General features: G+C 44.3%; 1 protein-coding gene across 1 annotated transcript in view; it reads right to left on the reverse strand.

The window, feature by feature from the left end:
* Nucleotides 1–11,316: 11,316 nt before the first annotated feature.
* FBXO32 (F-box protein 32) overlaps nt 11,317–27,352 on the reverse strand; it is a 32,327-nt gene continuing 16,291 nt past the window's right edge. The window contains exons 5-9 of the mRNA XM_016166431.2: nt 23,651–23,744; nt 22,634–22,818; nt 16,655–16,837; nt 15,544–15,687; nt 11,317–15,149 (exon numbers count right to left, since the gene is read on the reverse strand). Of these exons, the coding sequence (XP_016021917.1) occupies nt 15,060–15,149; nt 15,544–15,687; nt 16,655–16,837; nt 22,634–22,818; nt 23,651–23,744 (696 nt within the window). The 3' untranslated portion in view covers nt 11,317–15,059. The remainder of the gene's footprint in view (nt 15,150–15,543; nt 15,688–16,654; nt 16,838–22,633; nt 22,819–23,650; nt 23,745–27,352) is intronic.

A 27,352-nucleotide genomic window follows, 5' to 3' on the forward strand; every position in this document is an offset into this window, starting at 1 on the left:
TCCAGAAGGAATGCAGCCCTGCCAGCCCATTTTAAACTGTTGACCTGTAGACTATAAATAACATCATAAGTATTTGTTTGCTTTTAGCCAATAGGTCCGTGATAATTTGTTGTAGCAGCCTTGGAAATGAATACAGGAAACTTCATAGCCCATAGGCCAAAGGAGTGAGAGAAGGGAGGCTGTGACCAGAATCCACTGGGAAAGCCACATGGAGAGGGTCAACTGACCACCGCCATGGCCTTCGGGAGAGGGCGGCAGCTAGCTGGTGGCCCGGCAGGGAGGTGTCAGCAGGAATGAACGGTCTTCCTCCCCTCGCCTCACCCTCCGGATCCCTTGTCTTCCTTCCATTGGCCAGACCTAACCAGCAGCCACAGGCAAGGGCCCCACAGATGGTGTCCATGGGTGTCAGCCTCCCAGGCCACGAAGGGGATGGAGAAGGGTGGAGAGCAGATCTGGAGCAGCAAATGGAAAATATCCAGCCTCATGTAGTTACCAGGTTGAGCGGTTTGCTCTGTATTTGGAGCTTACAATAAAGTAGCAAGTTTGGAGCGCTGCCCTTGCTTGCCTTTGCCCTCTCTTTTGTGAGTTATGTAGCCTTCTCACCTCTTTTATAGCACAGATAAACGATGTCAAGGCACCTGTTTCTAATATCTAATTCACTCCTCGGTGCGATGTAGCAAGTTTTCAAAGTAAATGACACAAATTGAAGTTAGTTCATCATTTTCTATAAAAATAGATGACCAAAAAGCACGTGGCATCACAGTATCACAAATGAACTCTCTTCGACACTGTTTTCCCCTAAAGTAGATGTCCCAAACCATTTATCAACTACATCAGGATTCCCAAGGATGTTTTAAGATTTCACAACTTTGGGGATTTCACTTTTGGAGATTCTGATTTAGCACGCCTGGAATGAGGACTGTGGAGCTGTTTTCTTTTTAACATGTGCCCCCAGAGATGATCGTAAGCAATAGTTGCCTTAAATCTAGACCATTGCTTAAGGCAAAATGACTATAGACTTCTTAGTTACATATTGTGTGAAAGCAGAATTTTTATTAATTTTAAACCTACCTTCTACAAAAGCTTACCCAGTTCTACCTCTAGTCAGCTCGATTGTGATTGGAATTAAACTCACCAAATAGAGTTTTGATTGAGCAGAAAAATCCATTTCGTTAATGGTAGTTATACTGTTTATGTGATGAACCACTGTGATGTGGCAGCCACTGAACCCCATGGGCACTGTGGATACAAAAATGAACGTGTCATAATACAGGTTTTCAAGGATTTTTTCTTTTGGGAGGGACAGCTCTGCAAACAGATAATTATAATACAGCAAGATCAAGTCTAGTGTGAACACGGTGCCTCAGGAATTGGGGGGCGATGCTCAGAGAAGTCTTTACAAAGAGGTGACATTTCAGCTGGGCCTTGTAGGTTGTATGGGAGTTTACCAGGCAGACAAGATGGGAGAGGTCATTCTGGACAGTGAGAACAGAGCCTGCAACAGAGGCATGAAGTCAGGGGCTAATTGAGGGAGCTGCATGTGCTTTGGATGAGCTAGAGCAGAGGATGCTATAGCTCTTGATGAGGCTTTGAGAGAGGCAGAGGCTGGATTATAATTGGCCCTGCTGCCGTAGGGGTGAGCTTGCATGGTAGACCAGTTAATAGGAAGCCTCAAAATAATCTGAAAAATTATTATAAAATTGACAAAAGTAACTCTTGCCAAACCTTCAAACAACCCAGAATTATTTTACATTGAAATGTGAAAATCACCTTTCGCTGCTCTCTTCTGAATCCATTTAAACTGGTACCCTGCCCCTCCGCCCCAGGCCGCCCCCCTTGCCAGAGTTGGCCACAGTCAATGGTCTGGGGTGTCCTTGTTGATGTGTTACAAGTTTTATTATGTCAGTTTTCAAACCTACTGCTATAGACTGAATTGTGCCCCTCACCAAAGTTCACATGTTGAATGAACCCTGAGCCCCAATGTGACTCTATCTGGAGATAGGGTCTTTAGGAGGGAATGAAATTTAAATGACTTTATGACAACATGGATAAATCTCGAGGGGCTTATGCTAAGTGAAATATGTCAGACAGAGAAAGACAAATACTTTATGATCTCACTTGTCTGTGGAATCTAAAGAAAAGAAAGGAACTCATAGATACAGAGAACATATTAGCAGTTGCCAGAGAGATGGGGGGTGCCGGTGGGGGGTAGGTAAAATGGGTGAAAGTGGTCAAAAGGTGAAAACTTCCAGTTACAGCATAAATAAGACCTAGGAGTATAATATGCAGCACGGCCACTATAGTTTTTAATGTGTTGTGTACTTGGAAGTCGCTAAGAAAGCGAGTCTTGAAAGTTCTCATCACCAGAAAAGAAAATGTAACCCATGCGTGTTAAATAGACTTATTGGGGTGACCATTTTGCAGTATACAGAAATATTGACTCATCATGTCGACGTGAAGCTAATGTAATGTTATACAGGCATGCCTTGGGGATATTGCAGGTTCTGCTTCAAACCACCACAGCGAAGTGAGTCGTAATCTTTTTGCTGGTGGAGGGTCTTGCCTTCAATTTGTAAAAAGAATGCAACATCTGTGAAAGTACACTAAGTCAAAGTGAAGTAAAGCAAGGTATGCTTGGATGTCAGTTATATAACAACTGACACGTCAGTAAAATATAAAGATTAAATGAGGCAAGGTGGTCTGCACCGTGAGGCCACAGAGAGACGGCAGCTGAATGCAAGCCTGGAAGAGATCTCACCAGAAACTGAACCCTGCCAGGCTTTGACCTTGGACTGTCCAGCTTCCAGAACTGTGAAAAAATAAATTTCTGTGGTTTAAGGCTGCAGTCTATGGCATTTTTTTTTTTTATGGTACCTGGAGACTAAGACATCCACCAAAAATAGAAAAAAATAGTAAAAAGAATTTTTATTTAGCTATTACTCAGATGCAACAATTATTTATTGAATGATTTTAAGCAGGGGAGTGATATGATTAGATATGTCTTGTAGAAAGACTTCTTGCGCAGCAAAGTAGGTGTGTTGAAGGGATTTGGGCTGGAGATGAGGGGGCAGGTTAAGCACCTCTTGCAAAATTCGAGGCAAGTGATGCTGAGGGCTCTCATTGGAGAGGAAGCAGGGGAGAAGGAGAGAAGCGGCTGATTAGGGAGAGATTTAAGAGTAGACTTGATAGGTTATATGTGTGGCAATCATGAGTCTGTGTTTCATTAAGTCTTAGATGCCAGGGATTGTAAGATGTAGCCCGAATTCAAAGACATTAAGAATGAAAAGAATGTTTATCTTAGAACTGATAAAATGCATTAGAATTAAAAGCTGGACCGCTGACCCCACCATGGGAACAGTGGACACGAGCTCACAATTTATTAGCGTGTAAAAGAGAAGCACAATTTTGGTATCCGAAATCCTGATGCACAGTGTGGATTGATGAATATGCCTTTTATTTATTTATTTTTTTAAGCTTCTCAAATTGAACTCTTGCTCTCCTTGATTAAAAAACTCGTTTTGTGGGGGAGGGGATTTACGTGGCTGGGAACTTTATAGGAGCCTCTCCATTTAATGAAATGCTACCCAGACGCGATGATGTCATTTATGAGACCACAGTCACGCTCAGTTTGTGGGCAGCCAAACTCTGTTTATTTAATAAAAACGGATGTTGTGAATGGTGGCGCTAGGGGACCTGGCTTGCCGCTTTCTTTTCCAGGAGCTTTCCTGGGCTTCCGGAGACGGAGTGGATTCCACAGACAGATGGAGCTGTTATCCATGTTTTCTCTCCCCAGCGACAGGCCTGTGAGTCTGTGATTACAGAGGACCAGCATCCCTTGTTTGGGAGCTGGGGTGGTTACATAAACACTGAGAGCAGGCATAGCTCGCCCAGGCTACACTTTAAGGGCTCAAAATTCCCCTTAGCGGGGAGTGGCATCTAAAACCAAGCCAGACGCTTGGCTGAGGGGCAGGGACAAAGCTTTCAGCAGAAGACTGGATGTAGGGTTACAGGATCTATATGCCAGCATAAGCCCCAGTGGCACCAGCCAGCAAGCTGATGTCTGTGTGCCCTGGACGTTGCGATGAATTTTTATCTTTTCTACTTGTAATTGGATCGAAAAATTCATGCGAATATTTGTAAAAAGTTTCAGAGCCAGACTTTTGGGTTGCAAGTTATTTTAGGACCACATTTTATTGGTCACTGTTTTGGAAAAAGTATTTTTGCCTTCCCATTCTTGGAAGTGCCCCCAGAATTGGCCATTCTAACCCCTACACTGCACAGCGAGTGCCCACTTTGGGTTTAAGCAGAGTCTAAGTTTGAATCCCACCTCTGCTCTGTGTCCCTGGGCAAGCTGCTTATCTTTTCTGTGCCTGCTTCTATATTCTGTGACATGGGAACAATAGTACCCATTTCATAGAATTGTGTGGATAATCAAGCATTTAGCATGCTTAGAGCAGTGCCTAGCTACGTGATATAACGTAACAGCAATAACTATAATATTGAACACTAACAAGGATCATGTTTATTCTGTGCCAGGCACCGTTCTACATAAAATAGCTCATTTAATCCAACCAAACATCCTATGAGGTGGGTACTCTTATTATTCCTATAGTATAGATGAGGAAATTGAAACACAGAAAAGTCTATTCAATATGAGTATCATTGTGTCTCTGCCGAACCTCATGTGTACTTGGTTGTAGAATATGAAAATTATTGGTTTATACGCCTGGCTCTCTCCCATTAATGTGTGGCTCCTCAAATATGATGATTCTGTCTTTTTTGATTCAATAGACCTAGGGCCAGGCACACAGTAGTTAAATAATATTAAATAAATTGGAACTAGCTTACTAGGAAGGCTCAGTTTGAGGTATAAACATGAAAATATTTTTTTCCAGTATTGGCTCCCAACCATCTCATATGGCTTTGTGGGAATGGCTCCCTGGATGACCTTTGGACTAAATTCTGCAGCTTTTCAGTGCCTGTTGGTTATTAGCTGGTCTCATTCCAGTATCTGAGCATCAGTCTGGTTTATTTTATAACGTCTCTCTCTGATCTGATCTGTAGCTCTCCTCTTCATTGGCTGCAGTGTGGGGTTAAAAACAACAAACAATAAACTAATGAGATCTGACCAAAAATTGGACAGAAAGTTCAAAAGGGTCACAACTATTTGAAATTTATATCCATCATTACTAATGATGACTCTCCTAAGTGTTCATTATGCTTTGAAATATTGGTTAATAAAAATAGTGCTTGCCTATACTTCATAGATAAATAAATACACGTATATTGGGTTTATGCTTTAAAAACATTTACCGATGGGATGGATGGAGGCTACTGGTTTTAGTAAAAAGCAAATGCTAGCATTTGGCGGGTGGTCATTGATTTACTTGTTATGCTTCTCTTTATAGACAGTGAAGTCGCCATGGTTTTGGTGCCTGGGGCACATAATGCGAAAGCAAGAACAAGATCCATACTGATGAATGCTTATATAAAGCGTAGTGTGTGTTAACCATTGCTCTAAGCACACACAATGACTTCATCACATACGAAGTGTATCAACTCGGTTGCTCCTCGCAGTAATTCTGTGATGCTGGTGCTGCCATCATTCCCATTTTACAGATAAGGCAACTACGGGGTGTCCAGGTTTAGCCCTGTGTCCAGTACAGCTAGGAAGTGGCGACGTGGGGTTTGAACCCAGGCGGTTTGGCTTCAGCTTCTTTGCTCTTGATGGCTGTGCTCTGTGTGCTGTGCTGCCTCTCTGAAGGAAGGCGGGGCTCTTTGGAATAATTTTGGAATTAAGAAAAAGCTAAATAGTTAAACATAATTAAAACGACTGAATGCAAGATTACAAAGTCCTAGGAGAGGGAGCCACTCAGACACTTGTGTGTGGGTTGAGTGACTATTTTGTTGCAGTCTTTGGCATATGCCACGTGAGTTTTCGGGACGTGGTAGTTGGCCGACTGCCTCTTGCAGCCACTAGATTCTGCGCTCCCTGTGCTTTTTCTCCCTTTCCCTCCTGCTTGAAGCCTCCTCTAGATTCTCCTTGTCCTTATTCTCTTTCTAGGAGCTTGTGTTAGTCAGGATTCTCCAGAGAAAGAGAACTGATAGGATGTGTCTGTCTGTCTGTCTGTCTGTCTGTCTAGTATCTATCCAGATGTAGATATATAATATCTCAATAGATTTTATTCCTTAAAATTTTAAGAAATGAAAATTTTATTCTTTAAAATCCATCTAGCTGTAGAGAGTTATTTAAAGAAATTGGCTCACACAATTGTGGAGCTGGCAGGCCCGAAATTTTCAGGCAGGCTGGCAGGCTGCGGACTCAGAGAAGAGTCGATGTTTCAGTCTTGGGTCCATAGGCAGGCTGGGAGCAGAATTCCTTCTTTTTGGGGAAATATCAGTCTTTTTTCTCTTAAAGCTTTGGCTGATTGGATGGGGCTTCCTCACGTTATGGAGAGTACATGATCTTTACTCAATGTCTCCTGATTTAAAGGTTAATCACATCTAAAAAATACCTTCATAGCGACCTCTAGACTGGTATTTGACCAAGTATTTGGGTACTGTGGTCTTGGCAAGCTGACACATAAAATAACTGTGACAGGGCTCCTTGGAGGGACCTGGGGTTCATTTGGGTTTCTGATAGTTTTCTAGGACACTGGTGGACTCAGGCATTGGGGTCCCAGGGACACAGGGAGCTTCAGTTCCTTCCAAAAGGGAAATTTACTCAAACTTCAGTGTTTCTTTCCTTTTTTTTTTTTTTTTTAAAACCCTATCGATACCACCATTTGGGCCCATGTGGTAAGTCTTGGTCTCTGGTGCTTAAGCCACAGTCCCTGGCTCCCGGACCCCAAAGGAGGAGGCCCTGTTCCCACTAGTTCAGCAAGAGTGTGTTGGGGGCTGGTGTCTTACCTACATCCTTCTCCTTTTCAGAAGCACGAACTCTGTCTTTCTCCGGCTTCCTCTGGTACCTCCCTAGGGCCCTTGGAACTTTGGAGCTTGTGTTGTCGTTGACATGCATGCTCTTGTCCCTCTCGGTCCCCCACCGGGTCAGTAAGTTTCCTTGGGACGAGCGCCAAGCTCACACTTCTGAATGGCTGTTCCGGTGCCCAGGGCACTGCTGCTCCGTAAACATTGCTTATTGGAGAGAATTTGAAATGCTGATTCTCTGCGATGTCTCGTGGGCATAACTGTGATTGACGTCAGCCTCACGTAAAACGGGAAGGCGACAACTTCACACCTGTCACCGACGGGCAGAGCTGCCCTGTCTAGTTTTTGCAGTGCACTTACCTGGGCTGTCAGAATAACTCTCGCTGCTGAATTAGGCGATAAAGACAGTTGTGCCTTTCATTTGCGGACAGACCTTCGCTCAGCATGGGGTGGGGACAAGCAGCAGAAGGGGCAGTGGGAATTTGTCTGAAGGGGCAGAACCGATGGTGAAGAGCTTTGTAGGGATGGACTGCTGGTCACATTAGAGAATCTGTCAGGCTAACTGTTTCCGCTGTAGCGAATTACCACAAATTTAGCAGCCTAAAACAACACGTATCTGTAAGAGGTTCAGAAGTCTGACATGGGTCTCACTGGGCTAAGGTCAAGGTGTTGGCAGGGCCGCGTTCCTTGCTGTAGGCTCTCAGGGGGAATCATTTCCTTGCCTTTCCAGATTCTAGACGTCGCTCTAATTTTTTGGCTCAGGGCGCCCTTTCTCCATCTTCAAAGCCAGCGATGGCGGGACGAGTCCTCTTTTGTCACATCAGTCTGACCTCATCTGCCTTGCTCTTCCACTTTAAGGGACTCCGTGGTCACACTGGGCCCACCCAGAGAGCCCAGGGTAATCTCACCATTAATTACCTTAATCACCCCTGCAATTTCCCCTTTGCCACTTAATGCACCATTTCACAGGTTCTGTGGATTAGGATGTGGACGTCTTTGGGGGCCTTTATTCGGCCCACCTCAGGAGCCTTATGATTTCCATTTAAAATAAGAAATTAGTGTAAGGTATGGCTTTAGATGGAAAGATATAATAATTTGACTAATTTTAGTAATGTTAGAGTTGTTTTTAGAGAGTTGAAGATACATTTATGCTTAATTTATTAAACCTGTAAGTTATTACTTGGGAATGTTTTGCTTATTAGGGTTGAGGCTTATCCAAGCAGGTATGTGAAATGCTTATAAAACAGCAAATTCATTAGATTTATAATTGCAGCTTTAAAATGTTTAAAAGAATTTTTATTGTTTGTTAAAGGGACTTATTTTTTAAAGGAACTTTAGTCTGTTCAATTTGAGTTTATCAAATGGTAAAGAAGACCCTCTTATTTTGTATGACAATTTACTAGACTTGTAAAGATTTAGTCGAACTTAAAAGAAACTCTAATGAAAACCCTACATTTGTTACTCTATCAACTACCATTAATTTTTTAACCAAGAAGGTATAACGCTGTCTATGCCCATAAACTCATGCTGATTCTTATTCTAGTGGAGGGTAAATATGTGGTCCTAAGGGAGACTTTCAAGAGGATTTTATGTGCGGGTTTACTCAGCCTGGGCATTGTGCTAGGTACTATGATACAGCCAGAAGTCAGACTACAATGTAACAAAGTCCATAAGCAAAAAGCATTATGGGAGCCTACTCATTGGAAGAGGCTTCAGCAAGGAGGTAGCCCTCAGGAGCAAGAGATGCTCACCAGACAGAGGGGCAGAGGGCCAGGGGAACAGCATTCTAGGTAGATGGAACAGACAGAACAAAGAATGCACGAGATATTTAGGCAGTGGTGAGATTTTATGATCCTGGTGGAAATGAAAAAAAAAAAACATCTCTAGTTACTCTCATGCACCTTTTATGTCATTTTCTAATGGAGAGTTAGTGGCTGGATCAGGGTATGTTCCAGAGTGAATGAATCTAGTAAATCAGTCACCCATAAGTAAGTCACCTGAGCAAGTCACACCCAGCTGAGAACACAGTGCTATTCCTGACCTGATTTTCAGATTCTCGTTGCTCTGGAAATCATAACTGCCTATCTTTATTGAACTTCTAGTATGTGCTCGGCTCTAAGCACTTTACATACATCAGCTCACTTAACTCTCACAACCATAAGAAATAGACTTATCCCCATTTTGGAGTCGAGGAAATTGAGACAGAGAGGGGTTTAGTAAGGTGACAAAAGTCGCACTGCAGGTAAGTGGCAGGACCATGACCTGAACCTTGCACGAACCGCCTCCTCCTCTCCCCAAGCCCTCACCCTTCGAAGGCTGGCTCCCCCTCACCGTTTGGGTCCCAGCTTCGACACGGCTTTGTCAGAGTGGTCCCCCACGGAGCAGGTCCCCCTCGTGTAGCCTCTTCACAGCATGTGCTACGAATTAAATTATTTTCCTACCTTTTTTGGTCTTTCCCACTCGAATCGAAATTCCATTAAGGCAGGGACCTGATTTGTCCTGTTGACCATTCTGTTCCGCATGCCCGCACACAGACTAGCATATAGCAGTTATTCAATAAGTGTCTGTCGATGATTAAATCGATATTGACTTCATTATTCCCTTAATCATTGTACTATACCAACAGAGAGTAGAAATATCCCATTTACACATAAGGCTGTATTTTTGATGCAGGTTGGTACTCGGCAGTAAGCTTCTTTTTCTGTGTATTCCTAGAAATTTTACAACACTGATAAGTTTCTGGGAAAAGAAATATAAGCCTCACTAGGCAAAAGATAAACATACTCAGTATGATAAAAAGCCAACTGGAATTGACACACACTAAAAATGCACCAGTGTATGTTTTTGGAAAAACATTTATTGCAATTCAGTGTCAAAAAATTTTTACAAAAATATGCCACCGTCTGGTACAAACAACTATAAAAAAATCAGTTCGTCATGCAAGAAGAGTGTGCAAATAATTTATACAGAAGGACTCAGCTCACACAATATTAAATAAACACCTTTGCATGTAATTAATTGGTCTAACCTTATACTTTTGGTTACAATGTTCAACCCTCTATAGTATTTTTCATTAAAAAAGTAAAGCCTCTAAACCTAGGACATGGACTTTAACATACATCCTCTTTCGCCAGGATGATTGGCACTTGGTGTAATAAAGATGGTGCCGAGAGTTCTCAAGTATAGAGTACCACTTGGAGCCTTCTGTTTAACAGACTCATGTATCATTAATTAAACAAACATTTCTATACTCAAAGACAGAGAAAGTCATGTTTAAAATCCAGAAATAGCGTTGTAGCAGATGGAGTTTCAAGAAGTTCAGTGTTTCGGAGCAGCCATCCATTTTTGGCCAAATGGAGCAGGGCCTAAGTTTGAAGAGATTTTTCAGGAAGCTTTGTTTGTTTGCTGAGTGAGTTCAAGGACACGTTGAAAAATGTCAGCAAAGTCAAGAGTATCGTGGTCCCTGGCTCCTCGCTGCCTCATGGAATAATCGCCTTTGTTTAGTAAAGACAAGGTTTAGCGGAGGGTGAGCTTGCACTGGGATGGGCGCTCATGGGATGGAGATGCGGAGCAGGAACTGGGGGGTATGGAGGTGGAGGGCATAGATGAAATGTACCTCTTAGCCTAGGGGGAGAGGAAATGCCTGCTTGGTAATCATCAGAACCTCAGTTTCTAGGAAGTAAGCCTGCTGCCCAGCCATTATCTGACTTAAGGGCACCTTTATCATTAAAATGTAGGTACCCAGGAAAAGTGAATCTGTCAAAACATGCTGCTTACTTTACGGCAAGCCAGCTGCACGCACTAGGGTGCTGTGCTCACAACAGAGTCAGTCCGAAGTCTGTGAAAACGTTAGGTGGCTCCTTAACTTCTCCAGGAGGAACCAGGGACTGAAAATGTTTGGAAAAGTTAACGGCCAGATGCCTAACACTGGACCTTAGCGCTCGCCTTTCACAGTGAAGGTCTTGAGAAGAATCAGGTCGGGTGGCACATGTCTCCGGCCACACCAAAAGGTGCTGGGGAAGGAGACACAAATTCAGGGCCTCAGAAAGTCCCAGGTTTATGCTCAAGTCCATCACAGAGTACCAGGCAGGCTGAGGCATATCCCCTGAATATTCTAGACCCACTACCTCACCTTGAAAGGCAGAGGGAGCGCCAGACATCACCGTCCTAACCTCCCTTCCAGCGCTGAAGTCTGGGGTAAGAGTTTCCTTCCCTTGGAAAACCACAGAGGGTTTACTTTTCCTTAACAAAACAGAGAAGAAAGTATCTACAGAAAAAGCTGAGTTTAAAGGAGTTACGACCTTGTTTGTTGAAGACATCAAGGGCCCAAGATATATCAAAGAGTCACATGTCTGTGTTTGCCTAGAGGTTCAGGGTGTTTCTGAGGTCTGTTTAAACACTAATAGGATTTTAGGCCAGTATCCAGTCAGAAGGGATGGTTCACAGACTCAGATAGTTGGAAACAGATTAAAAAAAAAAAAAACAAAACAGATGTCAACATAGAAACTGATGATAAAGTTTAGTTAGAAAAAATTCACACATAAAATTATAGTTAAAAAAAATTCACACATAAAATAGAATGTTTGCATAGCAAGACATTATTGCCCTACAACCTGGCATAAAAATATAAACTCAGGTGCATATGTTATGATAAACATTGTATTTAACACTAAGGATGATAAACTGTCAAACACGTCTTGAAATGATTGACCTTCTTGTAAATCACACCTCTTGCTTAGACAAATGAAATTCCAAACTCTCTTCTCTCACATAAAAACAACAGGAACAAGGAGCCTCTGTTAATAGCAAACCCATCATGAAAAAGTTTTTGAATCCATAAGGATGAGAGCTAACGCAACACACACTTGGCTGACTTCGCCATCACCACGTGAAACCTGCTCGTGTTGAGTTTTGCAGTGTAAACCCAGCTCATCTAAAATATCTCCTCCAAGCCCCTTCGTTGTAAAATCGATCATCACTAAAGAACTGTCATAACACAACTGGCCCCCTGGGGATGTTTTTACTTTGTTAATTTCTCCCACTTGCCCTCCTATGGGATTGACCCACCTGCTCAAAGTAACAGCAGTGAGTAATAAGGCTATCTATCTAGTGTAACATGTCATTGGACTTTTTCTGGGTCTTGCTATAAAGTGAGCATTCCTAAGCTTCACGTATTCCTTCTCCTCGAAGGCTGTGCTTGATTCCCAAGAAACTCTAGGCTCATTGCTCAGAAACCTTTGCGTTGCATGAAATTATAACATCACTGCCTCACCCTGCCCTGGACAAAGCTCTTTTGTTGTCTAGAAGTCGAAATCACTTCATGTTTGAGATCGACTTCAAATTCCACGTCACAGGCTTGGGGGACGGGTAGGTGAAGTACAGTGCAGAGAATAGAGCATTCTGTTTCTTCCAGCAGTTTCCTTGGTCATGTCCCTGCTGGCTTTTAGATCAGCAGTTCTCAGGGATTCTTGGTTTTTGTTTCTTTGGGTTAGATTGTTCTGGGAGGGTTTACCAATAGAAGTTCTACAGATGATTAGTGCCCAGGGAACAAGAATTTTCTTTCTACCTCACTTTCCTCACACGTGAGGCTCTGGCCACGCTTCACCGCTACCACGTGGCACCAGCATGGATGCTCAATGGCCGCTACTCTTGTCCCCATGGCGCTCACCCAAACCACAGCCTCAAAGAAATGCACTTGTATTCCTTTCCCTCTCCCTCTCCACCTGCCATTTCCTTCCTTATTCTCCTTTTCCAGCGAAGGAGAACCCACACAGGTTCGTCTCTTTTTTTTTTTTCCTTAAAAGTTTCCCTCGGCTCTGTCACACACCACCTCCATAACGCCAAAGGAGATGGGAGAGCCCAGGGGCACCATCCAGGTAAACATTTCAGAAAACCGTAGTCCTGTCCCTCCTGGAGGGCTCGTCCTGCACAGGTGTGCCTTGCTGCATGGGGACGGATGCACAATCAGAGCTTTGTGCTGACCGTCTGGTTGAGACCGGCCGGCCAGCCTCGTGCTGACCGTCCAAAGTGACACTTCTGGGACTGCAAACCCGAAGGCGCCTGGGAGCTTTCACCTCCTCGATCAGCACGAAGGCGCGGAGATCATGATGAGTAGGTGGGAAGATGCGGAAGGCCTTGAATAAACCGGAAATAATCAGAGTCCAGGGTTCCAGAACTCTCCCAGCAGCAACAGACCCTGCTCCGCTCACATCTTTAAGACAGCTGAGGCGTTTTGAGAGAACACGTCCAAATTATGGAAGAACGAGCTTTTTCATTTTCAATGTGACTTTTGACTCTGGGGAGGGGAGAGCAAAAATCACCGCTCGGTATGACAATGGCTCGTGGCCCTCCAAAGCTCCAACTTACCCGATAAGGTTTTATTGTTTAATTTTTCTCATTAGGGAGAATTTAAATTCAATTTTTCCCTTCTTGGACGGTGATAATGAAAAAAATATTGAGCAACCCTGGTGTAGGCACCAACACCGCAAAGTGAGGCGCACTGAGCAGCAGTCGGTTCGCTTCCAAATGCCGGTACTTGGGTGGTGTATTGAGGGAAAGGTCACCAGCGGGTCCCCAGGCTTGTTTCACACACGTTTAACCACCTTTGCCCTCTGCTGGGCACCCCAAGCTCAACCCCTAGGGATTCACTCTTCCGCAGTGTTAACGTGAACCAATGGGAACCAAGTTCCTACTTCTGCTTCACTTATTTGCCAAGGACATGCAGTTTTATTTACAAAAAAGAAAAAGAATACAAAGCAAATACAATGGCAAAAATATGTACATTGTTGTAGAAAAGCAAAGTTCTATAAAAAGTAAAAAACGAAAACACTCCCTGCCCCCTCCCAGGACTATTTGACAACAAACCGATTAAATCCTGAGATTTCCTTTCTTCCACGTAGGTATCTGCTGATATTTGTCTAGCAAGATCCCCTGGGGTATGAAGCAGGTTTAGGATGGACTCACAGCACCTAAGTTCCCTATTTGATTGGAAGTCCAGGCTTTATTTTATCATCCTTGCTTGAAGCCCAAGCTCAGGTTGACTAAATTTTGATGTGGAACATAAAGAAAGCTCCTCGGTTCATCACCGGTCAAGAGGAACAAATGGCAGCCGGTAAAAGGTTTCACTGATCTGTCAAACCTGCTTTACAAGCCTTTATCAGCATTCTGGCTCCAACCAGTCCACAGAGATACGCTTACGCTTATCCGTGAAGATACCCCAGGAAGCAGGCAAGCCAAGAAATTAAACAGGAATAAGAAAGTCTTCACAGCTATGGGCGGCTAATTCTATCTTCTCTGCGGCAGGACTTCCTCTGGGACAGTCTGTAATTGGCCTAATGTTGTCCCCCGTGAGCTGTGACATGAGAGGAACAAAGGCCTTACACGTTCGGTGGTTCTAGAAAGGAAGCAACTCCAAGGAGTGCCCCGTTCCCTAAAAAGGAACAGGGCGAGGACTGCTTCCTAGTTCACGTCCCATTTTAAATCACTTTTTTACATGATGAAAAGCAAGAAAAACAGACACTGCCTATTGGACAATGCGCTTTGTCAGAGAGATCACTGTATGCTTTCCGAGGTAGACTATTGTGTGATATCTTCGTAAGATAAGGCCCTACGTCCATGCAGGTCTAAGATGCGCGGTGCTTCTCTGCCTTTTCAAAGCAAACCCCAAATCAAAACCAGAAGCCCAGGGAATTTTCATCTGCAGCTCTTCGTCTTCTTTTTTAAACGAATTTTCACATTGCAAACAAAGCGCGTTCTATCTCGTGTTCGAGTTCTGCCCTCTTTTCCACATCTCTGGGGAACTACACAGGAGGGTCCGTGATCGTCGCGAATTCCATTTTCACCCATGACACAGAACTCCTGCCCTTACCGTCTTGCTGGCGAATCGTCGAGAACAAAAGTTTATTTACAGTATTTCTGCTTTTCCATACCGATTCTAACGAGAAGTCCATATTCTTAAAATTCCCAGCCCGCGACTGCATCTTTCCCCTCCAATGTCCTCTCCATGACCCATCTCAGAAGCTTCGAGCCAATGTCTCGAATGTACACTATTTACAAACGGCGTGTCCAACTCTGTCTTCCCAGCCATCCAACCAGCAGGGGAACCTCTCTGAAGTGCTGTCGCGTGCTGGGATTCAGAACTTGAACAAGTTGATAAAGTCCTGGGGTGACAGTGAAACGGAGCAGCTCTCTGGGTTATTGGCTGTGCACGGGTGGTCAGTGCCCTGCAAAGGAACACGACGGTTAGGTCTGAGTCCTCAGAAGCATCTCGCCGGCCTGGAGCACCACAAGGCATTCCCCAACCTCCAAACAACATTCCTCTGTCAAGGATGCTGTGTGCGTGTATGTGTGTGCACTCGTGCACAGAGAGAGGGGAGAATTTGGGGGTGGGTGGGTTGCAGGAAAAAATAAACAAGGGGTGAGGGGAGAGCAGGGGCATGAAGGAAATTAAGGTCTTTGAAAGTTTCTCTTCACGGGGACAGAATTGGTTTGACCTTCACCTTCAGCTGGAGGCTGCAACAGTGAAGAGTAAGGGACGATTTGGCATTGTAATGCTGGCACCACTGGCTCTTAGTTGCTGGGCTAGGGGTCTGTGGCCGTCACCTCCGAGACACATACCTTCCAGGAAAGAATGTGACAGTGTTTGCAGAGCTGTAGGGTATCTCCATACTGCTCCTTCCGCGGGTAACATCGCACAAGTTTAAAATACATCTTCTTCCAATCCAACTGTCCTTTGTCTGACAGAATTAATCGCTTGCGGATCTAAATACCAAATAACAGTCATTGCAGCAGAGTTCATTGGGCAAAGGGTTTGTGGTTTTCTAGTTCTGAAAAGTTCTGCTCCCACCCTGTAGGCCCCTTTTCCAGCTCCGCCCTGCGACGGCTAGGGGAAAGAGCCCAGATAGAAAGAAGTCTAAAGTTAAAAAAGTAGCTTTTAACCAGTCTGTGAAAGAAACAGGTGGTTGGTGACATCTTTCTAGTGACCTCCACTAAACTGCATTTGGATGGTCCTTTACAGTTTAGGTGACCTTGGTAAACACCTTCAGCCTTTTCTTTGCTACAGGCTTGAGTGATCACTTCCAGGGAGCTGCGTGGCCCAGTGGCTATTTTAAATATTAGAGCCTTCATGAACAGAACTTGTTGAACTCACAGTTCTGTGTAAAGAAGCTGGGGAAAAAATCGGAGGCCACGTGAAGAGGGGAGAGAGGCCCAGAGCTGGTGTGGGAGGCTCAAATTCAAATTCAAGGCGTTTCCTCACCCACAAAGCCACTTCACTAATTTGCATGTGTCACGCAGCCATCTGTGGCCTCAGTCTGTTCATCTCTTTGAAGTGGGCATCACGATATCTACCCTTTCCTGGGTCATTAAAATAAAATGAAATAATACCTGTAAAAGTACTTTAGCTGTAAAAGATCATAACAGTATGTTACTTTGTTATAGAAAAGAAGGACCAGTGCCAATGTGTGATTTTTTTTTTGAGAATATTGTAAAAATATGACTAAGTTAAGAATTATAAGTGTTTCTTTCCCCCATCAAAACCACCTTAAAAAAAAAAAAACCCTCACACGCATTATTTAGAAACTCCTTAGACTACTCTTTTCCAGTCAAGCCAAGAAGGTCTAGAGGGTGGGCGCCCACACTTGGAGCTTGAGAGGGGTGCCCAGGAAGCTCGAGGGTGGGGGGGCAGAGAAGGGAGAGAAGGAAGGAGCGCCGGCGGGGCCCCACCCACCTGCCGCTCGGAGAAGTGGTACTGGCAGAGCCTCTTCCACAGCAGCCGGTCCTCGCTGAGCACGTGCAGGTTGGGGCCCACCTGGCCCAGGCTGACCAGGTCGCGCCCGTCACTCAGCCTCTGCATGATGTTCAGTTGCAGGCACAGAGGCAGGTCGGTGAAGGTGAGGCCTTTGAAGGCAGGCTGCAGGGAGAAGGGTTACGCTAAGCCGTGGGGACTCGAGCAGCAATTCGCTAGGCGACACCCTCCAAGGATGCATCTGTCCCTTCGCCCTCCGTCTTCAAGCTGGTTTATTGATCAGAGATCAAAAGCAGTAATTCTTCCTGCCCTAAGTGCAGGAACGGGACCCATGGCCGAGATCACAAAGAACCACCTGTAACGGCTGGAGCTGAACGCTGCCAGAGGGATTTTCCTCTTGCACAAAGTTTTCTGCTTTGACTCTTAAAGATTCTCCCAGCCGCACACGTTGGATTCTTGTGCTTCGCTAAGTTGAAGGATTCGCTACCTTCTGGAAGGGCTCACCGCACTGGCCAGAGCACCGCTGCCTGCCACCCCAGCCTCGTATCTCACTGTCCCCTCTTGACCACTGATCCCCCCCCAAGCAGGTTTTCTCAGCGGCACCCAAACGAGCTGCCCACAAGGCCCCCACTTCCCCAGTCCTCTCTGCCTGTCCAAAAGTTACTCCTCCTCAGAGCCCGTCAAAGCCACTTCCTCCGAAAGGCCTTTTTGGTCTTCGTGACTCCCTGGGTCTTATTCTTTGCGTCGTCCTAGAATTCCTACAGTTTCTTTCAGATACTTCTTGCAAAACGTCTCCTTTAGTTATGTAATGAAACGCTCTCCAACAGAAAGCTGGAAGGGAACATTCCTGCAAGAACGTAAGCTCCAAGGAGGCAGGAATTTTGGTCTTTTTTCATAGCTGGGTCCCCAGTGTCTGGAAGAGTGCCTCGCATATAGTAGGCACCAAATAACTATGTACGGAATGAATGAAACCCGATAATTAAAGAGAAAAACAGCAGCAACAAAAAGACCCTGTACTGACGTGTGTGCGCGTGTGTGCACTTGCATGTGTGTACACCTGTACGTGCACACCTGTACGTGCACACCTGTACGTGCACTTGGAAAATGGCTGATCAAGAAAACCCTTTGGCCTCAATGCCACCATAGCTGAGGCATCTCTGTTCAAACCTAGGGCTCCTTGAACATTTCGAAACTTCATCTGCGGATAATACACTGGAAATTAATCATGAGCTTCTCCAGAAGCTTCTTCTACTATATCCTTGATCTTATAGTTAAGCCCTTTACTGCTTAAAATTTGATGACCGCATGTTACCCCACCGGGCCCTAGATCCTTGTGGCCTGGCTCTGATTTCATAGGCTTTGCAGACTAGCTCAGCGCCACCTCTTTTGGTGGCCAATACAAGCTGGCGCCGGAGGTGTGGCAGTGGGTTCATTAGGCTGCTGAGAGACCCAGAAACAAGCCAATAATTCTAGAACAATCTTAAATGGGATCAAGGAGGCATGCACAATGTGCTCTGGGAATAGTCTGTACACAGGGCTCCTCACTAGCACTAGTATTTGCTGATAGGCCACTAATGGCAACTAGACGCTGCCATCTGGATATGGAGTCAGCACAAGTCACTTGAGACTGGTTCTTTGCCCTTCCCTTGATTCCTGGGTGAGCTCTTGAGTTTGCACTACTGACATTTTTAGCTCGGTGTTCTGTCACCTCTTGGGGGTCACAGGGAAAAAAAAAAATACAGAATGAAGAAACCCTTCCTTAGCTCAGGGGAAACTCTCCTGGGAATGGTGTTGAGTTCCTGCCTCAGAGTTTTAGAGAATCAGACTCTGTGAGAGACACGCACAGGGTTCCCGGGGGGCGTGCGGTCTTAGCAGTTCCATCCTGTGTCCCCGCAAAGCGGGACAGGCATGAAGAGGGAAGGTGGGCAGTCGGATGGACAAGCGACGGATCCCCGGTACCCTCGGGAAGTCTGGGTCTCAGTTTCCCCATGTCCGAAATGAGCTGGTTTAGAAGGTTCTGAAGATCCCTTCCAGCCCCAACGATCTGAGAGCCGGAGCCGTTTCAGACCCCTGCCTCATCAGAGGTGCCTCTGACTGGGCAATTTTTATTGCTCAGGCTGCTGGGTTGAACTTTCGATTGTTTGCAAAACTCAGGACTTTGCTGGGCTGCAGAAGGCCCGAGACCTATTTGTCATTTATCATCTGCTGCTGATCATATGAACTAATAAAACTGCCATGAGCTTTTCTTTTTTGTTTCCAGCACTTCAAAGCGTCTACTTTTTTGGTTAAAACTCCCAGGCCAATTATTATATGAACTCCTATTAAAGTCCACTTGGCAGGGTTCACTCTCAAATTTTTAAACCTGAACTTTTCCAAAATCCTTGCCCAGACCCCATGCCAAGTCCTTACTCCTGATAAATGGTTAACTGCTTGCATGCTTTCTTCTTTTTGAATATATAAACATATATGAGAAAAATAAGTCACTCTTGCTCCTGCAATCAAGCATTTGGCTAAAATCCTTTATGTCCACCCTGCCCGCCCCTCCCCTCCCCTATGTTTTAAAACCCTGCCTTGCTCCCAGCACACTGTGATTCTATTTAATTTTTCTCCCTATAAACCATTTCTCTTTTTCCTCATCTTTTATTATGTTAATTGTTTCACCAATAAAAATTGGCTCCATAGGATTAGATATGAAATTTTGAAGGAAAGCAAGATTATGAGCTGGGAAGACACTGATAGAATTTTGGCAAATAGAAAGAAATCACTGTAAATGTCACCTTAACATTTTTGTGTAATAAGATACTTTTCTTTGGTCCAGCCTGTTAAAAAGTAAGCTTTCAAATACAGTCCAGACCGAAGTAATTAAGGCACCCCTGCCTTTTCGATCTTTTCCTCTGGAGAGTTGGGCGTTTGTGTGGAAGGCTCTTTAGGGCTCTCTGGGTTCCCTGCTCTCAAAATCATGCAGCTCAGAGCCGAGGAGTGTTGGGAAGGCTGGCATGAGGGAGGAGAGTGTGTGTGCCGAGTAGAAGCGCGGCCTCTGCAGACAGGCCTGGGTTTGATCTTAGTGCTACGTCTTACTGGTGGTGGGGCCCTGGCCAGAATATTCCTAACTATTCACAGTCTGATCGTTCTCATTTATAAAATGAGGGGAAGCATATCTCATTATAGTGTTGCTGGGAGGAATGGATGAGATAATGCATGGAAGTCCTTAGCACAGTGCCCAATAAATATTAGCTATTGTAAGGACTCCCACTTGTAATTATTCACGAGATGAGTTAATTAATATATGTCAAGGAATAGAAGGGTGTCTGCCACAGAGTGAGCCCCTCTTAGTATTAAGCTGATGCGTATACAATACTTGCTACATGTCAGGCACGGTTCCAAGGGCTTTCTATGTATAAACTTATTGAATCCTTCACCAGGGCTATGAGATACGCGTTGAGACATGAAGAGGCTGTTAACTTGCCCTGAATCCTGCAATTGGTAAATTTTCATCATCATCCATAATATAGAGGAATATTTTCCAATTGTATTTCTCTGAACTTTGAACAAGTACTTCAGGCACATGGGGGGAGGAGGCCTCCTTTCAGTCATTCATTCACTCGACTAAAATTTACTGACTGCCTTCTGCTATGTCACGTAGAGGGAACAGAGCAGGGAACAAGATGGTGACATCCGTCCTTCGTGGAGTTGATGAGCCAGTGGACGGAGACCGGAAGTGAATACACGTATGAGATAATTCCAGGTGGCGATAACTGCTCTAAAGAAGGTGAAACGATAGTGGCTTCGATAGACTGGGGAATCAGGGCAGGTAGCAAGCTTAAAAGCCTCAACACAGGACCAAGCAAGGAGCAGAGAAGAGCTCGCCCTGGCTGGAGTGCGGTGAGCAGAAGGGGGAGCGAGGTGAACCTCAGTGTTTGATTGGTCCTGTGTGGGATTTCATTGGATTTAGAAGGTCTGCAAAAAGCTGCATCACTGAATAAATAGTTGGAAGAAAGCTGGATTGAAAAAAAGTTTGGAAACCACTGATGTTAGGAAAGCTTTGCCATTTTAGGAATAAGGAGTCCAGGATTCTGGCCTCAGCTCTGGCCCTAATTGCTGTATAACTCATGAAAAGTTCCTGGGCTTCTCTGGTTCCACCCCATGAAGGGTAATAGCAACTGCAATGGCTACCTCCCAAGAGCGTGTATGGATCAAGTAAGGGGGACCCTGGGAAGTAAGCCCATGGAGGTGTAAGGTATGTGGGTGCATGTGGCCAAGGGGGGCTCCTGTGAGGTGGACAAAGGGAACAGAGGCCAGCTCTGGGCAAGTGCAACCAGCCAAATGGGTGTCCCAAAGTTGTTGGAGGGAAGATGCCCTGGGGACAAATGGGATTTACTCATTTATATCACTGGCTGCGTGATTCTCTCCTACGCTTAGAAAAGCAGTAAGTATTAAGTCCAGGCTATAGAGAATGACAGGAATCAGGCAGAAGATGTAAGTGGGTTTTCTGTGAGAGAAAAGCTGGAAATTTGGGTCTCAAATTCACATTGTCAAACTATGCCTACACTTGAGAGACGGGAATGGGATAAATTATTAAAATAAATCAGGTAGATGTTCTTAAGAAATACTCGTATTCTCTTACAATAATCAAATAATTGAGATAACTTTTGAAAGATTACCTGGGCTTATGTTGCACATTGTGTGTGCGTGTGTGCGTCTGTATGTGTGTGTGTGCATGTGTATTATAGTCCAAGTGATTCTAAGGAAGTCACATAAGCCCTAGGCTTCTAATTATTCCCTCTGTTTCAGAGTTTAAGAAACTAAAGCACAGAGAGACTATTAAAAGTAAAGTCAAAGATTTGGGATTTTGAAGACATTGGATTTTAAAACCTTCATATTGTAAAATAATTATTCAAAAGAGGTCAAAGAGGTTTTTTCATGTTCCTTTCTCCAGAGGTGGGGCAGACCCAAACTTTATCAGGTTGGGTCCCGGAACCACTGGAACCACTTAAAACAGCCGTGGTCAGTGATTAGATAAGTAAGCCAAGTGCTACATGAGCCGCCTAAGTGTGCCTGTCCATTAGTGAGCCTTAAGAGATTATACCAACATCTTTCTCACACTTTTTGTGAGCCTTGGTCCTCCTGCTCATTATTAAGAAGAGCTGAGGGCCGAATTATGTTTTAAAAGCTAAAAGCAACTACTGATAGTAGTTAAGCTGGAAATACGAGCTATTTTTGGTTTTGAGTTAGAATCGCTCATGTCTTTTCTTACATGTATGTTCACAGTCTTTAATCAAGTTTCCTTTGTCATGACTTTGGATAACTGGCACTAGAATTTTCTTTTATTTATTTATTTATTTAATAATTTTTTTAGGAAAGGCAACCCTTGGTTGACCTCACAGATTGCAAGGACCTTGTCAGCTTACAATCTCTTATTTTTTATTTTTTACGCCTACAGCACCTGGTCTTCCTAGGTGGTCTCCCATCCAAGTACTAACCAGGCCTGACCCTGCTTAGCTTCTGAGATGGCGCTAGAATTTTAAAAGGTTGATACCAGTTCTCCAAACCACTGTCATCATAGCTCTGTTGTATTCAAGGCAGCACCCTAAAGCTGTAAGCGACACATGCCTTTACGAGGAAATGGGCAAAGAAGAGAGACCACCAAATTGCACTAAAGATGTCAAGGGCAGAGCCAGCATCTTCCCCAAAGCCGGGTTTCTGGTTTTCCCACCACGTTCAGTCGGCTGCCATCTTTCACATGCTTCGATCCTGTTTTGCCAAGTTCTCCTTCCTACCCTCCCTTGGTCAGGCAGCCCCCGCCCCCCGCCAGCCCTTCTTCAGCACCCCGTCCAAAGCATCAGAACAGAACGGCCCAGGCTCTCCCATCACCAGAGACAAGGACCTGGCAAACCGCCCGGCATCTCAGTGGAGTAGGGCACTGAAGCCTTTCCTGCGGGGGTAGGCCGGGCTTCTGCTTACCCTGGTAATCTGGATGTTGTTTAGCTGCTGCTGCCAGTGTAGAATCGTCTCCATCCGGTACACCCACATGTTAATGTTCCCGACCAGCACACACTTGCCGACTCTTTGGACCAAGGTACATAAGGACGTGTAGAGGGTCTGGAGTAGCTCCCTTATCAGTCTGATGTTTTGCTGGTCTTCAAGGACTTGAGTGGGGAAAGAAAAAAGAAATACCGCTTATGCTACTGAACTCTGTATTTTGTAAGTGGGCCTTTGTTTTTCTCGCTTCTGCTCGTGTTCCCTGGGCACTGCCTCTGGGCATCGGGTTTTCTTTCTTGCTGGAGTGTTTCTTCTCCACTTGGCTAAGCTTCTGCCCTCGAGGTCACTGGGTAGAGTTTCAATTATCTAGGTCCCTCTTTGTTCTTGTCTCCTGGGTTTTCTACAGAGGCTCATTCTCTCTCATTGTTACACCAGCGCGCCCAGCTGGCCCGACCTGAAGGCAGTTTCTTTTGCCCTGCAGTGCTATGTCCCTTTTAGGTGGTCAGCGGTAGGCACACGGGGTGAGGGTCAGGAGCTTGGGTTCTAATCCTGCATGGGTGACTCTTTGTACGATTATGGATAAATCATTCTTCCTCAGGGGCCTCAGTTTCCCCATGAGCACAATGAGTCAGTTGAGCCAGAGATCTAAGGTTCCTCCTCACTCAGATAGTCTATGAATCTATTCTGCCCTGTTCACATAGCTCAATTTTCTAGGAATTTGGAATCTAGAGGCTTGGTCGTCAAGGTCGGGACACGTGTTTACGCTGAGAAGCCTGAGAGGCTCACGGCAGGGCAAATGGATGAGGCCAATAAAAGGACGGGAGGTTGATGGTCTCAGTCTTTGTCTGAACTGGAATGTGGCCCTTCTGAAATGCATCTGGAGTTATTCCTTTCTATACGCTCACAGTCCCTTAATTCTAATGACATGTCCACTCTATTGGAAAATGCATCTTCCCGTCCCCATGCTATAAAAAGGGGTGAGAGTGAGAGACAGCTCACCTTTCAGAACCACTTTTTCCAAAATGTTCATGAAGTTCTTTTGGGCAATGCCACTCAGGGATGTGAGCTGTGACTTTGCTATCAGTTCCAACAGCTGTGGATAAAAATAGAAGTTGCCAGGCTTAGAATACAGAGATATTTTTCTCTTCTAATCTCTGCTTTTGAGTCACATGACATGTAGATACAGACTGACGGGGAGAGATAAATGGCAGGCAGGGACACGATGCAATAAAAAGCAGATGCGCAAAGTCAAAGACAAATGGGGGTAATTCGAAACCCAGGAATCAGGATGGATATTTAATTGCTTTTTTTTTTCTTTCCAAAATAAAAGAGTTTGGCTTCGACTGGGGCTAATTCATTCTACTTGTCCTACTTCAGCAAGGGAGGCTGATGTACTCCTAAGGGAACAAAACCTCCTATGACCTGCGAATGTCTGAGTTCCATACAAACATTCCCAATGGTAATTCTTCTGCCTGCACTGAACTTCTTTCCCACTGGCACTGACAGTCCTCAAGGCACCTCAAAGCTCGTGTTCAGTATCAGTGTGCACTTTCCAAGGAAGTGTCAGTTCTTACTCAGATGTCTCCTGCTTATGCAGCGTTTCATAAAAATGTCTATCGATTAGACTCTTTCATTGCACCTTCTGTAGAAAGAGGCTGATGACCGGAAAAGAGAAATTCGTGGATGTATAGGATATATACATAGTTCTACTTAGAAGTTAAGACCTTTGTTTGCAGCTCTAGGTTCAGGTTCAAGTCATGGTTTGACCACTTATTAGCTCTGCGACTATGGGTAAACTCCTGAATTATTTGGTGCCTCAGTTTCTTCATCTGTACTTCTAAAAATTAAGAGTTCTCAGCAGTATGGAGAGCTTTCAATGAGAGCACTCACACACAGCCCTTAGCAGAGTGGCTGGCATAAATCAGGTGCAAAGTAAAGGTGGGTTGTTTATTGAGGAAGTATGTCCCATTCCCGCCACCCCCATTATTGCCAAATGAGAAGAAATAAAAATAATAATTTAAGTTGGTGCATCCGTAGCCCAATCTTTCTTCCTTTCCATAGCAAAATTCTTTACAGATGTGGCAAGGTTTTTAAAAATTCAAAGATTCTATTATTGAAAAATGAAACTTTAGACTGGAAAGCGGTCTTAGAGATCACACAGTCAACCTGTTTAACAGATGAGCAAAGTGAGGCTTGAGAGAATAAACCTTACGAACTACTCCATCAGCAGTGAGAGGCTCGGCAGAGTCCTTCTCACCCCGCCTCATGTTTTTGTGGAGTTATCTAACAAAAGAACTGATGTAAAATGAAAACAATTAATTTTACCAGAACCCACCAGGCCCCCAAGTAAAATTAACTAGCGTTAGACTTGAAAAGAAAACTAGACTTCGAGAAGCAGGCCCCCTGCTTTATGTTAGAGCTCGAATCTCTGATTCCAGGAAACTTCCCAAGGGCATTTCATCTCCTGGCCAGGCCCCAGCCCGACTTTTCTTCAGGTCGATAAACACTGAGTACGACACTGTGCTGGGCGCTGGCATCAAGGCCGAAGAAACTAGCAAAGTGACACTCCAAACACTGAGCTGCACAGGAGAACTGAAACCTTTGGATCCAAGCCGCCAAGCAAGTCAAAGAACCTCTGCTTCCAAGACATTTGTTTAAAAATTTTGTCCCCATGGAGCCCCTAGGGAGCCTGTTAGACCATGTACAAACTTTTAATTTCCTGAGCGTAATTTTACTTTAAGTTAAAAAAAGAAAACAAAACCCAAAACCTTTTCCAGCCTGGCTTATGAATCTCTCACACATGCAGGCAGAGATGCCGTCATCTTCATCTGATGGGGAGGAGGCGTCGAGAAAAGGCTTGAGGCTGGTTTGTTAAGATTAGTACTTGTGATTCAAGGTTGTAAGTCAGGAGCTGACCAAGTAGCCACCAAGAAAGGCATGAATTCAGAACATCAGTAGAGGCCCTGTCCATGGGTGGTGACCACACTGAATGCCCTCTGCCTGTCTGGTTCAGCTGTCACCAACTAGCACGTGACAGTCAAAAGAGGAGTGAATAATGGCACAAAGGGACTGGCCAAACCTTTCATTTATCTCCCTGACCAACAACAAGATTCAGAAGGCCAAGTCGATGGTCTATTAATACCCTGAGCCTCACATGACCAGTGCAAAGCAAGATGAAAGAAAACAAAGCCTTGAGTCGCTCTTGGAAGGGCAGTAGACTGAGCGCTGTGACTCATCATAGGGTGGGAGGTAGGTCAAGGGGGTGGGAGGAGGGCGGGCAGAGCTCAGCCTGAAATCCATCCAAAACCCAGATTCCATGTGACTGCCGCCTCAGGAGGGTGTCAGTTTTAATCCTGTCTAAAAATGCACCAATCACAAGGACAAGAGCTATGACTATGCATTTGAGGGAAAAGAAAAAAAACCCTTTGGTCTGACTGAGATGATCTCTGACTAAGGAAGAGGAGGAATACAACAGCAAAAACTTGTCAATTGGCAGCAGAATGACATGTTAACTACCTCCTAACCTCGAGGGAGGGTCCCTCTTTTTACCTGCAGGCAGCTGTGGGAGCAAGAGAAAGAACCTGGAATTGAAAGAGACTTGGATTCTCTAGGTGGGTGACCTTTACATCGGTCATTCGTTTGGCAAGTATTTTTTTTCAAATGGCCGTTCTCGCCTAGTGTTATGGTAAGTGATGTGGATATGAAGACACATGATCCCGACTCATGGAGTTTACTGTCTAGTTTATGGTGTAAGTCATTTAACTTCTTGGAACCCCAGTTTCTTCACTTCTAAAATGGAAATAAAAAGACTACTTACATCACAGGGTTGTTATGAGAATAAATGAGATTAACATGTAAAAACTCATGGTAAAAAACAAACAAACATCTTATCATCATGAGAATAAATGAGATTAACATGTAAAAACTCATGGTAAAAAACAAACAAACATCTTATCATCATAAGATGTTATTTCTTCCCCTTCCAAACCTCAATCTTTTAGTGAAGTTTAAAGTTGATATTAAAGGTTAGCAACCTTTCTCTCTGTATATATCGTAGAGTTCAAGAGAGAGGGGTACAGAGTCAAACTGCCTGCCTCGGTTTCCCTATCTGTAAAATATGCATAATAGTAGTATCTATTTCAGAGTTGCTGTGAAGATTAAATGTGTTCATAAAGCAGTCAAAACAGTACCTGGTACCAAGAATACACTCAACAAATTATTAATATATTTTATCATAATACAGAGAATATTACTAGGTAAAATTATTGCCAGGGAGGATATAGTGAATTAGTAGGGTAAAATACGACTGGCATTAAGACTTTTAGAATCCCTGTATTTCAATTTTATGTATTATCAACCATATGCTTAAATGCTTTCAAATTTTAATATTCCTGTCATTTTTATTATGCTCGTAATATATTTAATAGCTCCCTGCTAATAAAAGTTAGTGTCGATACGTTTTATGCCTTACATAGTTGTATCGAACGTGAAGTCTTATTTTACTACTAATAATGGGTGTTTATTACATGCCAGTAACTGTGCTAAGCACTTTACGTGTGTGATCTTGTTTAATCTTCAATGAAAACCCTAAGGGGTGGATTCTCCATTTGACAAAAGAGGTTGCTGCAGCTCAGAGAATTTAACTCACCTAAGACCAGGACTTCAGCTCAGATACATCTAACAGAGAATATGTATTTTAAT

This window comes from Rousettus aegyptiacus, unplaced genomic scaffold, assembly GCF_014176215.1.
Source record: "Rousettus aegyptiacus isolate mRouAeg1 unplaced genomic scaffold, mRouAeg1.p scaffold_m13_p_15, whole genome shotgun sequence".
In the NCBI taxonomy this organism is placed as follows: Eukaryota; Metazoa; Chordata; class Mammalia; order Chiroptera; family Pteropodidae; genus Rousettus; species Rousettus aegyptiacus.